Raw genomic sequence first — 12,205 nt, 5'->3', positions numbered from 1 at the left:
CCTCCCTCCAGAGTTGTGTATGTATTTGGGTCCCACGTGAAGGAGCCCCCCACAGACGTCACCCCCACCTTCCTGACCACGGGCGTTCTCAGCACACTCAGACAGGCGGACTTTGTGGCCCACTCCATCCTCAGAGAGTCTGGTAAGTGGTTTCCTGTTTCAGGAGGGGAGCAGAAGGGCCGGATAGAAATGATTATAGGATTCAGTGTAGAGCAGGGGACAGAGTATAGAAATACAATGTGTAGAACTCTAGGGATGTGCACCGGTTTATTCCAATATTTAAACAGACGTTAGTATTGAAATACTTGTGTCAGTATTCATTTTGGCGAGAGAGAAATTTACAGGCCTATGACACAAATGCTTTTTCAGAATTAAATTAAAACATCAATGGGACTTTGTTACATACAAGGACACTTTCAAATTATTAACGTATTGGAAACGGCTCACTTTTTTTCAAGGTAGTTTTTATGATGTGCACGGTTCAGTAATGCAATGCAAGATGAAATAAAATGACAAAAAGTTATCGAAATGAGAAGGAGGCTACAAAGAGCTACCGACAGGTTGGATGCGGCGCGTGTGGAAAAATACGATTTGGTTTGATAGGCTGCTGTTTTATGGGGTTGGGAAGAGAACACCGCGTGCAGCCTTAATTAGCCTAGCTAGCTATTATATGGGATAATAAATAACATTTTGGCTGCTACATGTTAGCTAGCGTTGCGTTGGCGTCTCGCTCTCCCGCCGTCTGGTCGCTCCCAACACACACACCAGACTGTCTACAGATGCAGCAACAGAGCGTTAGCCTTTCTCCCTCGTGCAGCATTACTCGGGTTTAAACCTTAAGTTTAAACAAAAACGTGTTTCAGATGTCCGATGCATCATGATGCTATTTGAATAGTGAAATAATATCAACCCCCCCATCCCTCCCTTCATGAGGTGCTCGTTGCTAACCCTGTCATCCTGACCCCTCTGTACCCTCTTTCTCCCAGGTTACTCTGGGAAGATCAGTCAGATGCCTGTCATCCTGACCCCTCTGCACTTTGACCGTGATTCCTCACAGAGGCAGCCGTCCTGCCGACGCTCTGTGGTGGTAAGAACATTCATCACCAGCGACTTCATGACCGGGATACCTGCCACGCCCGGAAACCACATCCCCGAGGAGGTATTACGAGTCACCACGAGATGGGGATCAGACATTACTCTCAGTATAAACCACAGTCTCCAGCTCTAACCCTTCTCTCTCTCTCTCGCCTCCCCAGGTGGTGCTGAAGATGGTAAATGAGATCAAGAAGATCCCTGGCATCTCCCGGGTGATGTTTGACCTGACCTCCAAACCTCCTGGCACCACAGAGTGGGAGTAGAGCTCATGGAGAGAGGAGATGTGAGCTCCTCTCGTCCTCTTCTCCTCTTTTCTTTCCCTCTCCTAACACCTATCCCCCCCCCCCCCCCCCATCTCACCTCTCCTTTCAGATCACCCCCCCCCCCTCTCTAGAACATTCCCATGGAAAGCAGGCAGTACTGTGACCAGCACACACCTGAAGCCGCTACTCTGCCCCCCCCTCCCCCCCGCTCAGTTTTTGGGAGGTGTGTTTGTATTATTGTTATTATAGATATGATGACTATTCATCCTTATTTTTGGATCAGTTTCTTCATGCGTGACAATGCATTATTTTTTTTCCTTCTTTGGCTTAAGTGCTGCTTCCTGTTTTTGGAAACAGCCAGTTGAAATTCAAAGGTTAAGAGAGTGAGAGTTCAGGAAGTGGATTGTGTAAACGGCGTGCCTCAGATTGCAGCGTGAGACCAACGACAGAAGAAAGAGAAAACAACAACATACTTGTATGACATACAGGTTAAAGGAAGAGCAGCAACTTGCCCGTGGCTTTAAAGTCTTCCATTGCATTTTGGCTTTTATGTTCCACTGCCGATGAGTCTTTTTGTCCCAAGATGATTTTTACTCAACCATTTCCGTTCCAACTGTATACTGTGCAAAGAGACAGACAGGGGCTGCCTGTCTCAAAGTCATTTAGCAGAGAAACTGTGACCAATATCACATTATTATTATTATTTTTTTTTTTACTTTTTTTTGTTGTTGCCAAATGTAGATTAAGCTGTGGTGAAATTAGATTTGGGTTTTTGTTGACGGTCCACTTAAATGAAAAATGTGATGTTAAACTACCAACAGCGGCCAAACGAAAATATTAGTTGATTTTCAGAGATTGGTAACTGTTTGGGAAGCCCCCAAAATGACGGGGTGTCCTTTTCTGTGCCTGTTTTTTTTTATTTTCTCTTCCCCTTTGTTTGACACGCCCCCTGCCTGGTGAGAACTGTTACTTCATGCTGCCATATATGCTATTTAAGAGAAACAAGATGACAAAAGGACTGAGAATTAATTAAAATGTTACTATAGTCAAAACAACAATTGTTGTGTGAACACCTTTGTCGTTATCGTGATCATGCTGGCACGTGGCACCTCCTACAGTTGTGTAGGAGCAACTTTTGCACATAAAGCCTTGGTGCTTTCCTAACGCGTTTGGGAAGTTCTAGTACTTACAGCTGATGGATTTTAAAACCCAATCACGAAAGCATCCCCCCTTTTTTTTATAGGGCCAAATTGAAAACTGGCAGTGGCCATCGTGACTAGAGGACTCCTGAGTAGGCATTGCCAGTAATCTGGCTCTCAGTTCAATGTTTTCAACACTAATTTACTGAGAGAGTCCTACGTTAGACCAGGACTAACTGTTTTACTGGACCTGAAGCATGTCTTTTACTGTGCGATAATACTGATTTTACATGCCTCTGTGTTCGACTTTGTACCCCTCACCTTCAATATTATTTTGTTATGACAGCTGAATACCCAATGCAAAATGAATCTGTTCCTTAACGGTCTTAATTGCAACTTGTCGTTAGCGTCTCTCCCTTTGTATTGCCTTTAATTGTCTATTTTATGATGCATATGTCTACTTGGAAAACAAAAATCGCTTAATTAATGGATGTTTAATTTTTGTAGTTGGATTTTACTGCAATATTGAAATAAGATTAATTTATGCAATTCTGTGTTTGATATTCTTTTTTTTGTTTGTTTGGTTTAAAACAGCTCGTTCTTCCTTGGTAACGTGCCTCAAACCAAGTCCCTGCATGCAGTTTCAACTATGAAATGTGTATAATGGAAAACCAAGCTTTAGTAAAGAAGTCTCAGTTGAATCTTCTCACACTCTTTACCAACTAATCAAAATGTCTAGATTTACTCTATATGAACAAAAGTATGTGGACACCTGTTCGTTGAACATCTCATTCCAAAGTCATGGGCATTAATATGGAGATGCCCCCCCCCCTTTTTGCTTCTATAACAGCCCCCACCCTTTCTGGGAAGGCTTTCCACTAGATGTTGGGACATTGCTGTGGGGACTTGCGCCCATTCAGCCACAAGAGCATTAGTGAGGTCGGGCACTGATGTTGGGCGATTAGGCCTGGCTCATAGTCAGCGTTCTAATTCATCCCAAAGGTTTTCAATGGGGTTGAGGTCAGGGCTCTACAGGCCAGTCAAGTTCTTCGACGCCGATCTCAACAAACCATTTCTGTATGACTGTCGCTTTGTGCACAGGGGCATTTTCATACTGAAACAGGAAAGGGCCTTCCCCAACCTGTTGCCACAAAGTTAGAAGCTCATAATCGTCTAGAATGTAATTGTAGGCTGTAGCGTTAATATTTCCCTTCACTGGAACTAAAGGGCATAGCCTGAACTATGGAAAAACAGCCCTGACCATTATTCTTCCTCCACCAAACTTTACAGTTGGCACTATGCATTCAGGTAGGTAGCGTTCTTCTGGCATCTGCCAAAACCAGATCCGTCCGTCAGACTGCCAGATGGTGAAATGTGTTTCCACTGCTCCAGAGAACGCAGTTCCACTGCTCCAGAGTCCAATGGCTGCGAGCTTTACAGCACTCCAGCTGACTCTTGGCATTGTGCTCTTGTGTGTGGCTGCTCGGCCATGGAAACCCATTTCATGAAGCTTCCGACAAACAGTTATTGTGCTGACGCTGCTTCCAGAGGCAGTTTGGAAATCGGTAGTGGGTGTTGCAACCGAGGTCAGACAATTTTTACACGCTTCGCGCTTCAGCACTTGGTGGTCCCGTTCTGTGAGCTTGTGTGGCCTACCACTTTACAGCTGAGCCATTGTTACTCCTAGAGGTTTCCACATCACAATAACAGCACTTAAGAGTTGACCAGGGCAGATCTTGAAGGGCAGAAATTTGAGGAACTAACTCGTTGGAAAGGTGGCTTCATATGACGTTACTACGTTGGGTCACTGAGCTCATCCTCAGGACATTCTACTACAAATATTTTGCTATGGAGATTGCATGGCTGTGTGCTCGATTTTTATACACCTGTCAGCAATGGGTGTTGCTGAAATAGCCGAATCCACTAATTTGGAGTGTCCACATACTTTTGTACAGTGCCTTTGGAAAGTATTCAGATCCCTTGACTTTTTCCTTGTTTTGTTATGTTAGGCTTATTCTAAAATTGATTTAAATAAATACAAATTGTCAGCAGTCTACACACAATATCCCATAATGACAAAGTGAAAACATTTTTTTTATTTTTTATTTTTTTATAAATGTGTACAAATTTATTACAGATAAACTGATACCTTATTTACATAAGTATTCAGATCCTTTGCGATGAGATTCAAAATTGAGCTCCGGTCCATTCTGTTTCCATTGATCATCCTTGATGTTTCTACAATTTGATTTGGAGTCCACCTGTGGTAAATTCAATTGATTTGGAAAGGCACACACCCGTCTATATAATGTCCCACAGTTGACAGTGCATATCAGAGTAAAAACCAAGCCTTGGTGTTGAAGGAATTGTCAGTAGAGCTCTGAGACAGGATTGTGTCATTGTACAGATCTGGGGAAGGTTACCAAAACATTTCTGCAGCATTGAAGGTCCCCAAGAACACAGTGTCCTCCATCATTCTTAAATGGAAGAAGTTTGGAACCACCAAGTCTCTTCCTAGAGCTGGCCAGACGGCCAAACTGAGCAATCGGGGGATAAGGGCCTTCGTCAGGGAGGTGACCAGGAACCCAAATCGTCACTCTGACAGAGCTGTAGAGTTCCTCTGTAAAGATGGGAGAACCTTCCAGAAGGACAACCATCTTTGCAGCACTCCACCAATCAGGCCTTTATGCTAGAATGGCTAGATAGAAGCCACTCCTCGGTAAAATGCACATGACCGCCCGCTTGGAGTTTGACAAAAGGCATCTAAAGGACTCTCAGACCGCGAGAAACAAGATTATCTGGTCTGATGAAACCAAGATTGAACTCTTTGGCCTGAAAGAAAAGCGTCACGTCTGGAGGAAACCTGGCACCATCCCTACGGTGAAGCATGGTGGTGGCAGCATCATGCTGTGGGGATGTTTTCCAGCGGCAGGGACTGGGAGACTAGTCGGGATCGAGGCAAAGATGGACGGAGCAATGTACAGAGAGATCCTTGATGAAAACCTGCTCCAGAGTGCTCAGGACCTCATACTGGGTGTGGCCCAGCCAGATCCCGGACTTGAACCCGATTTGAACATCCTCTGGCGAGACCTGAAAATAGCTGTGCAGCAACGCTCCCCATCCAACCTGACAGACCTTGAGAGGATCTGCAGAGAAGAATGGGAGGAACTCCCCAAATACAGGTGTGCCAAGTTTGTAGCATCATAACCAAGATGGCTCCAGGCTATAATTGCTGCCAAAGGTGCTTCAACAAAGTACTGAGTAAATGGTCTGAATACTTATGTAAATGTGTTATTTCTGTTTTGTTTTTTTCAAATAAAACAGTGAAAGATTAAATTCAAACAACACCTTTTTGTTTTAGTAGAAAACTGGAGAAAAACCTCTGTCCAGTGAAGTCCACAAAGCATATTGCATGTACAGTAACAGACCTACAGCGTGGTCAAGGAGGTTCATGTTTCCGACATTTTCAGACCACTGAACTACTATTGATGTAGAACCACAGAGTTACCTCAAGTCGAAAGGAAACAGGAGCTGCCTCCACTATTTCAGCACCATTTCAACATCAAATAACCTCTGATTAGTCTCATACAGTGACGAAAGATACCCCAAAAATGTAGTCCAATCAACGTTAGCTAAATGTGTGTGTGCAAGTAGAAAAACATGTTGACTCACTCTACTTGTAGAGAAACAACTCCTCTCTTTCATATTGATGAAATAGTCTCTCACTCTGTCATACAGTACAGGCTTTTATATTCTGTTGTCCCAGGCTACTTGGCTAAAATGATTACTCGCTAGTCTAACTTCCATTCATGGGCAACGTTAGCTAGTTAACATTAGCCTTCTATATCTAACTACCGTACATATTGACCTTCCATCCTCTCAGGCCGGGGACACAACAAGGTATGAATTAATGATTGGATCAAAATCGCCGTTGTAATCATTGGCCAGTACGGAGAATGAAGTAAAACCACAAGTCCAAATCCCTACCTACATCCATGGCTAATTTAGGAAAGGGACAGTTTTAGCTAGCTAGCCACCAGAGGACAACAACACAACAAATCAAGTTTTTCTGTCAATGACGTATGCACTCATTGGGTGACGGCAAATCCAAGCGGAAGTCCCTTGACATGTTTTGTTGTTTGTACGCCAGGACCGTTCAGTTGAGCTCGCGCAGTTTAGCTCAACTCTGTTTGGCAAATTTTGTTTACTTTTTTTTTTGGTCAAGGGAGGCCAGATGCTCGCTGGCTTCCCTTGAATTAAATGCTACAGGCGGCAACAATGTCATACACGTTTGGACCAGGCAGAATCAGATGGATGGCCTACACCTGCATTGCTTGCTGTTTGTGGTTTTAGGCTGGGTTTCTGTACAGCACTTTATGACACCAGCTGATGTAAGGGCTTTATAAATACATTTGATTGATTGACGTAGAGAGACAGGGGCGCTGTTTCGCTCGCTCGGATGCTTTCTCCTGTGAGACTGTATCACATCCGGCTGTGATTGGGAGTCCCATAGAGCGGCGCACAATTGGACCAGCGTTGGCCGGTGTAGGCCATCATTGTAAATAAGAATTTGCTCTTAACTGACTTGTCTAGTTAAATAAATAAATGTGAATTTAAGGAAAGTTATGAAACACAGAGACAAAATCAATTATGTTATGTTTTTATTTTTGAGTTGCAAACCACCAGAACAAAGAGTCACACACTCCAAACATAAACTCCCAGCAATCTACTGGCTATTCACCAACGTTTCGGCATCACCTACCTTCTTCAGGGTTTATTTTTGGGTTGGTCATTTTTTGGGGGAGGAAGCATTGCTTCCCTTGGCATCCATACATGCCACTGCTCATCACGAGTGACTGTAGAACCTTTTTACAGTGCCTTGGGGTTGGAGAGGTCATGAGAGTTCAATTTCCATTGACTCTTCAGTCTACATCCTTATAGTCTACTCGCCAGCTGGTTAGGATAGTAGATGTGATAGTCTAGACTTACAGAGAGGCCTAACACACCATGCAGCTCTCTAGGACCCAGGTTGGAGACTATTGGTTATGACGATACATTTTCAGAACAAAAAATATGCCCTGTTTATGTAAGCCTATTTCATGAAATATGGATTGTAATGGTGTACGTTTCATTACAATAAATTATAAATTTGGGTTAAATTACTGTCAGGAGTCAACACGTGAAGCCACCTGTTTGTGCAAACCGAGCACCGCCAGCGATCCTATCCCATGGGCGTCTCCACTGCGGGGGTTCAGGTGTTTCTCTCCTCTCCCGGATGATTGAAAGACAAGTGTCGACAAGCTCAGACTCACAACAGCGAAAGACCCAGAGGATGCTTCGGAATAAACAATTACAGTATCCGATGTTGATTATTGAGCAATGGACCAATGTCCCATGAGCGCTCATCCGCGTCGCCACATGCTATTGCCAATTAAATCGTAACCTTGAGGCGCTTTGTGCTATGTCATTAACACGAATACACACCGACATTCACATGCCAGGGAATTTACTGCTTCTGACTAATTTACTATGTATTTTTGATTTGCCAGTTCATTGCGCATTGCACTTCACACAACGTTATTTACTATTCTACTGCCATTGTCTCCTTAATTTAAAACTATAATTTTGATTACAAGCTCTAAAATTCAAAACCCTATAGGCTATTTTAAAGTAATGCAATGCGCACAAAATATATTAAAACCCTACGTCATATAGCCTGTACTCTGCTCAATTCTTAATTTTGTTTTAATTTGTATAGTAAAAATAATAACTATGTCCATTTATTTCATTTACCATAGTCAATCATTTCCATAATCTATAAACCTTTACGGTCCTGTTTATCTCACGTCTCTGTGAGGAGGCTGTTTTGTGAGGTTGTTTTGTGCGACATGGCTCATTTCATCCCCTGAGATTTGGCAACGGTACCTGTTGTGGATGCTGTTCCTTCAGTCTATCACTGGGAACACTTTATACCACACATTCACATCATGATGTTACTGGATTCAATTGAAAAAAAAAAACGGTTACTCTGTAGATTGTGCTTTTCTCCACTTTTACGCGTCCATCTCGGCGAGTCCAACTGTAAACGGAAGGCCAAGTATAACCTGAGCGGGTACAAGAACATGGAGAAGAAAACGGTTGTTGTGGGAGGGATGTTTCCCGTTCACCACCGCATCGCCTCAGCAGATACCAACACCTGCCTGGTGCCGGTATCCCTGGGATGCGAGGGGTGAGTAAATTTAATGTCATGGGATGCAATTATTACTCGGGAGTTTAAGGCAGTGAAACTAGAGAAATGGAGAGAATGAAGTTGTCAATGTGGGATTTCTTTAATTTTATTATGATAAATGAGCCCTATTGTGTTTTCAAAAATTATTTGAATACAATTTAGAAACAGAACATTATAGAATTGCTTCTCTACCGAGTCGCCTCCTTCTGTCAAGGTCCTGCTCCCTCATCCAATCTGTGACTCAACAATCACCCATCCCTTCAGCCCCTTGGACCTGTCCTCTTATATTAGCCAATAAACTAAGCGATGATGATGATTTGATCTTTGTCGCCCTCAAGTGGCAGTTTAATGCAATGTTATGCATTGCAGGTACTACTCGAGATTACTTAAAAGTAATGTCAGGATTTTACTACTACTACTACTACTATTACTATTTACCAACATCATCATCACTTCTCATCCAGGTTTGACGATGCTCTTCGCCATTGATGAGATCAACAAGCAGACAGATCTTCTCCCTGATACAGACCTGGGCAATGTCATCTATGACTCCTGCGTCACCATCTCCAAGGCTGTGGAGGACAAGGCCGTGCCCAACTAACGCTGTGGCCACTCTGGTGGGGGTTGGGGGGGTTAGACCTGTCCAGCCTCCGCATATGGGGACTCTACTATTTCCACCAGGTATCTCTGTCCATCTACATATCCTCATTTATACATGTACTATCATATTCACTACAGCTCCTATATCTACCTACCTAGGTGCAGTGTGGCCTAATCTAGTGGGCTGTTTTCCTTTCCCTCCCCTCCCCTCTCCTCTCCTCTCCTCTTCACTGTTGTGGATGCTGTTCCTTCTATATCTACCTACCTAGGTGCAGTGTGGCCTAATCTAGTGGGCTTTTTTCCTTTCCCTCCCCTCCCCTCTCCTCTCCTCTCCTCTTCACTGTTGTGGATGCTGTTCCTTCTATATCTACCTACCTAGGTGCAGTGTGGCCTAATCTAGTGGGCTTTTTTCCTTTCCCTCCCCTCCCCTCTCCTCTCCTCTCCTCTTCACTGTTGTGGATGCTGTTCCTTCTATATCTACCTACCTAGGTGCAGTGTGGCCTAATCTAGTGGGCTTTTTCCTCTCCCTCCCCACTACAGCTCCTATATCTACCTACCTAGGTGCAGTGTGGCCTAATCTAGTGGGCTTTTTCCTCTCTCTGTCCTCTGCTCTCTCTCCTCCCCCTCTCCTCTGCTCTCTCTCCTCCCCCTCTCCTCTGCTCTCTCTCCTCCCCCTCTCCTCTGCTCTCTCTCCTCCCCCTCTCCTCTGCTCTCTCTCCTCCCCCTCTCCTCTGCTCTCTCTCCTCCCCCTCTCCTCTGCTCTCTCTCCTCCCCCTCTCCTCTGCTCTCTTCCCTCTGTCCTTGTCTCTAGGCGAGTTCCTCGTTGTCCTGCTCTGTGTTGGAAAGTAAGTTTCAGTTCCCCACCCTTTGATGACAAATCCTAATGCCGTCTACCAGTCAATGACCTGCCTGGTGCTGCACTTCAGCAGGACCTGGGTGGGAACCATAAACAAGTTAACAGTTTGCTTGTACCATAAGCAGGTTAATAAAATGTTGGAACCTCCTGTGCAGGTGAGCTCTCCAGAGGACATCCAGTGTATTGTGGAGTCGTTGTGATGTTCTCCTCTGAAGTGGACCTGCGCCCTGTGATCCAGGAGCTGGTCCATCACAATGTCACCAACCGCACCTGGATCGCCAGCGAGGTCTGGGTCACCTCCGCACTCAACCAGCCTGGGGTGAGGGGTCAACTAGGGGTTAGGGTTCAACCTGGGGTTCACAGGTACCATAGAATTAGTCAGCAGAGTGACCGTTTTATATTCAAAGCAGTGTTCCCTGATTTGTTGGGTGTTGTTAGTGTGATGATGTGGGGTTTTCTGTGTCCAGGTGAGTTCAGTGCTGGGTCGGCCTCCAGCGTCACCTGCTAAACACAACCCCTACGATGATATGCTCACTGAGGAATTCTGGGAAATGGCCTTCAACTGCACACTGGACTATGGCCAGGCTCTGAGGCTGGCGAAAGAAATGGCCAGGGCAACATTGGGACAACACAACCCTTTCCAGGGTAGCATTGGGACAACACAACCCTTTCAAGGGCAGCATTGGGACAACACAACCCTTTCCAGGGCAGCATTGGGACAACACAACCCTTTCAAGGGCAGCATTGGGACAACACAACCCTTTCAAGGGCAGCATTGGGACAACACAACCCTTTCAAGGGCAGCATTGGGACAACACAACCCTTTCAAGGGCAGCATTGGGACAACACAACCCTTTCAAGGGCAGCATTGGGACAACACAACCCTTTCCAGGGCAGTCAGAGGGGAACCTGAAGGGCTGTATTGGGACAGACTTTCCTGGGGAATCTTTATGATACCTAATCTGACGTGACCCTGCTACACCTCACATACAGGTAGATATGATGATACCTACTCTGACCCAGCTACACCTCACATACAGGTAGATATGATGATACCTACTCTGACGTCACCCTGCTACACCTCACATACAGGTAGATATGATGATACCTACTCTGACGTGACCCAGCTACACCTCACATACAGGTAGATATGATGATACCTACTCTGACCCAGCTACACCTCACATACAGGTAGATATAGTGATTCTGATATCATGCATTGCAGTGTGTAAAAGGCTGTGTCTACTGTGGCCCATGCCATGCATAACAAGGAGATCTCTGAGCCTTGCCAGGGGCCCTTCAACAACAGCTGTGCTGATGTCACCAGCATTGAGCCCTGACAGGTGTGCGTGTGTGTGTGTGTGTGTGTGTGCGTGCTCATCTCAGTTGTAACTGCTATATGTTTTAGTATTGTCCATCTTTTCCTTTCTCCTCTAGTTGATGTACTACCTGAGGAACGTGTAGTTTGACATCTCCCACACCAAAGAATCTTTATTCTTCCAGAACGGATACTATGACATCATTAACTTGCAAGTGAATGGTGACGGCAAGATCTCCTACTTGACAATTGGCCAGTTCAACAGCACAGCAGCCCCAGAGGCCATGATGACCATCAACAAGGCATCCAGTGTGAGATACTGAGGATACAGACAGGGATGTGTGTGTACCCTGTCTGTCTGACAGCCTCCCTCCCTCCCTGTCTGACAGCCTCCCTCCCTCCCTGTCTGACAGCCTCCCTCCCTCCCTGTCTGTGTCTGACAGCCTCCCTCCCTCCCTGTCTGTCTGTCTGACAGCCTCCCTCCCTCCCTGTCTGTCTGTCTGACAGCCTCCCTCCCTCCCTGTCTGTCTGTCTGACAGCCTCCCTCCCTCCCTGTCTGTCTGTCTGACAGCCTCCCTCCCTCCCTGTCTGTCTGTCTGACAGCCTCCCTCCCTCCCTGTCTGTCTGTCTGACAGCCTCCCTCCCTCCCTGTCTGTCTGTCTGACAGCCTCCCTCCCTCCCTGTCTGTCTGTCTGACAGCCTCCC

General features: G+C 45.4%; 1 protein-coding gene across 1 annotated transcript in view; it reads left to right on the top strand.

Annotated features, from left to right (window-relative positions):
- Positions 1-3,046, top strand: part of LOC110508038 (GMP synthase [glutamine-hydrolyzing]) — a 30,346-nt gene extending 27,300 nt beyond the window's left edge. The window contains exons 14-16 of the mRNA XM_036964881.2: positions 12-142; positions 987-1,159; positions 1,257-3,046. Of these exons, the coding sequence (XP_036820776.1) occupies positions 12-142; positions 987-1,159; positions 1,257-1,358 (406 nt within the window). The 3' untranslated portion in view covers positions 1,359-3,046. The remainder of the gene's footprint in view (positions 1-11; positions 143-986; positions 1,160-1,256) is intronic.
- The last annotated feature ends 9,159 nt before the right edge of the window (positions 3,047-12,205 follow it).

The sequence above is a fragment of the Oncorhynchus mykiss genome, chromosome 27 (genome assembly GCF_057628025.1).
Source record: "Oncorhynchus mykiss isolate SJ-2025 chromosome 27, ASM5762802v1, whole genome shotgun sequence".
In the NCBI taxonomy this organism is placed as follows: Eukaryota; Metazoa; Chordata; class Actinopteri; order Salmoniformes; family Salmonidae; genus Oncorhynchus; species Oncorhynchus mykiss.
The sequence above is the reverse complement of the archived record's forward strand: the minus strand, read 5'-3'. Positions and strand labels throughout refer to the sequence as shown.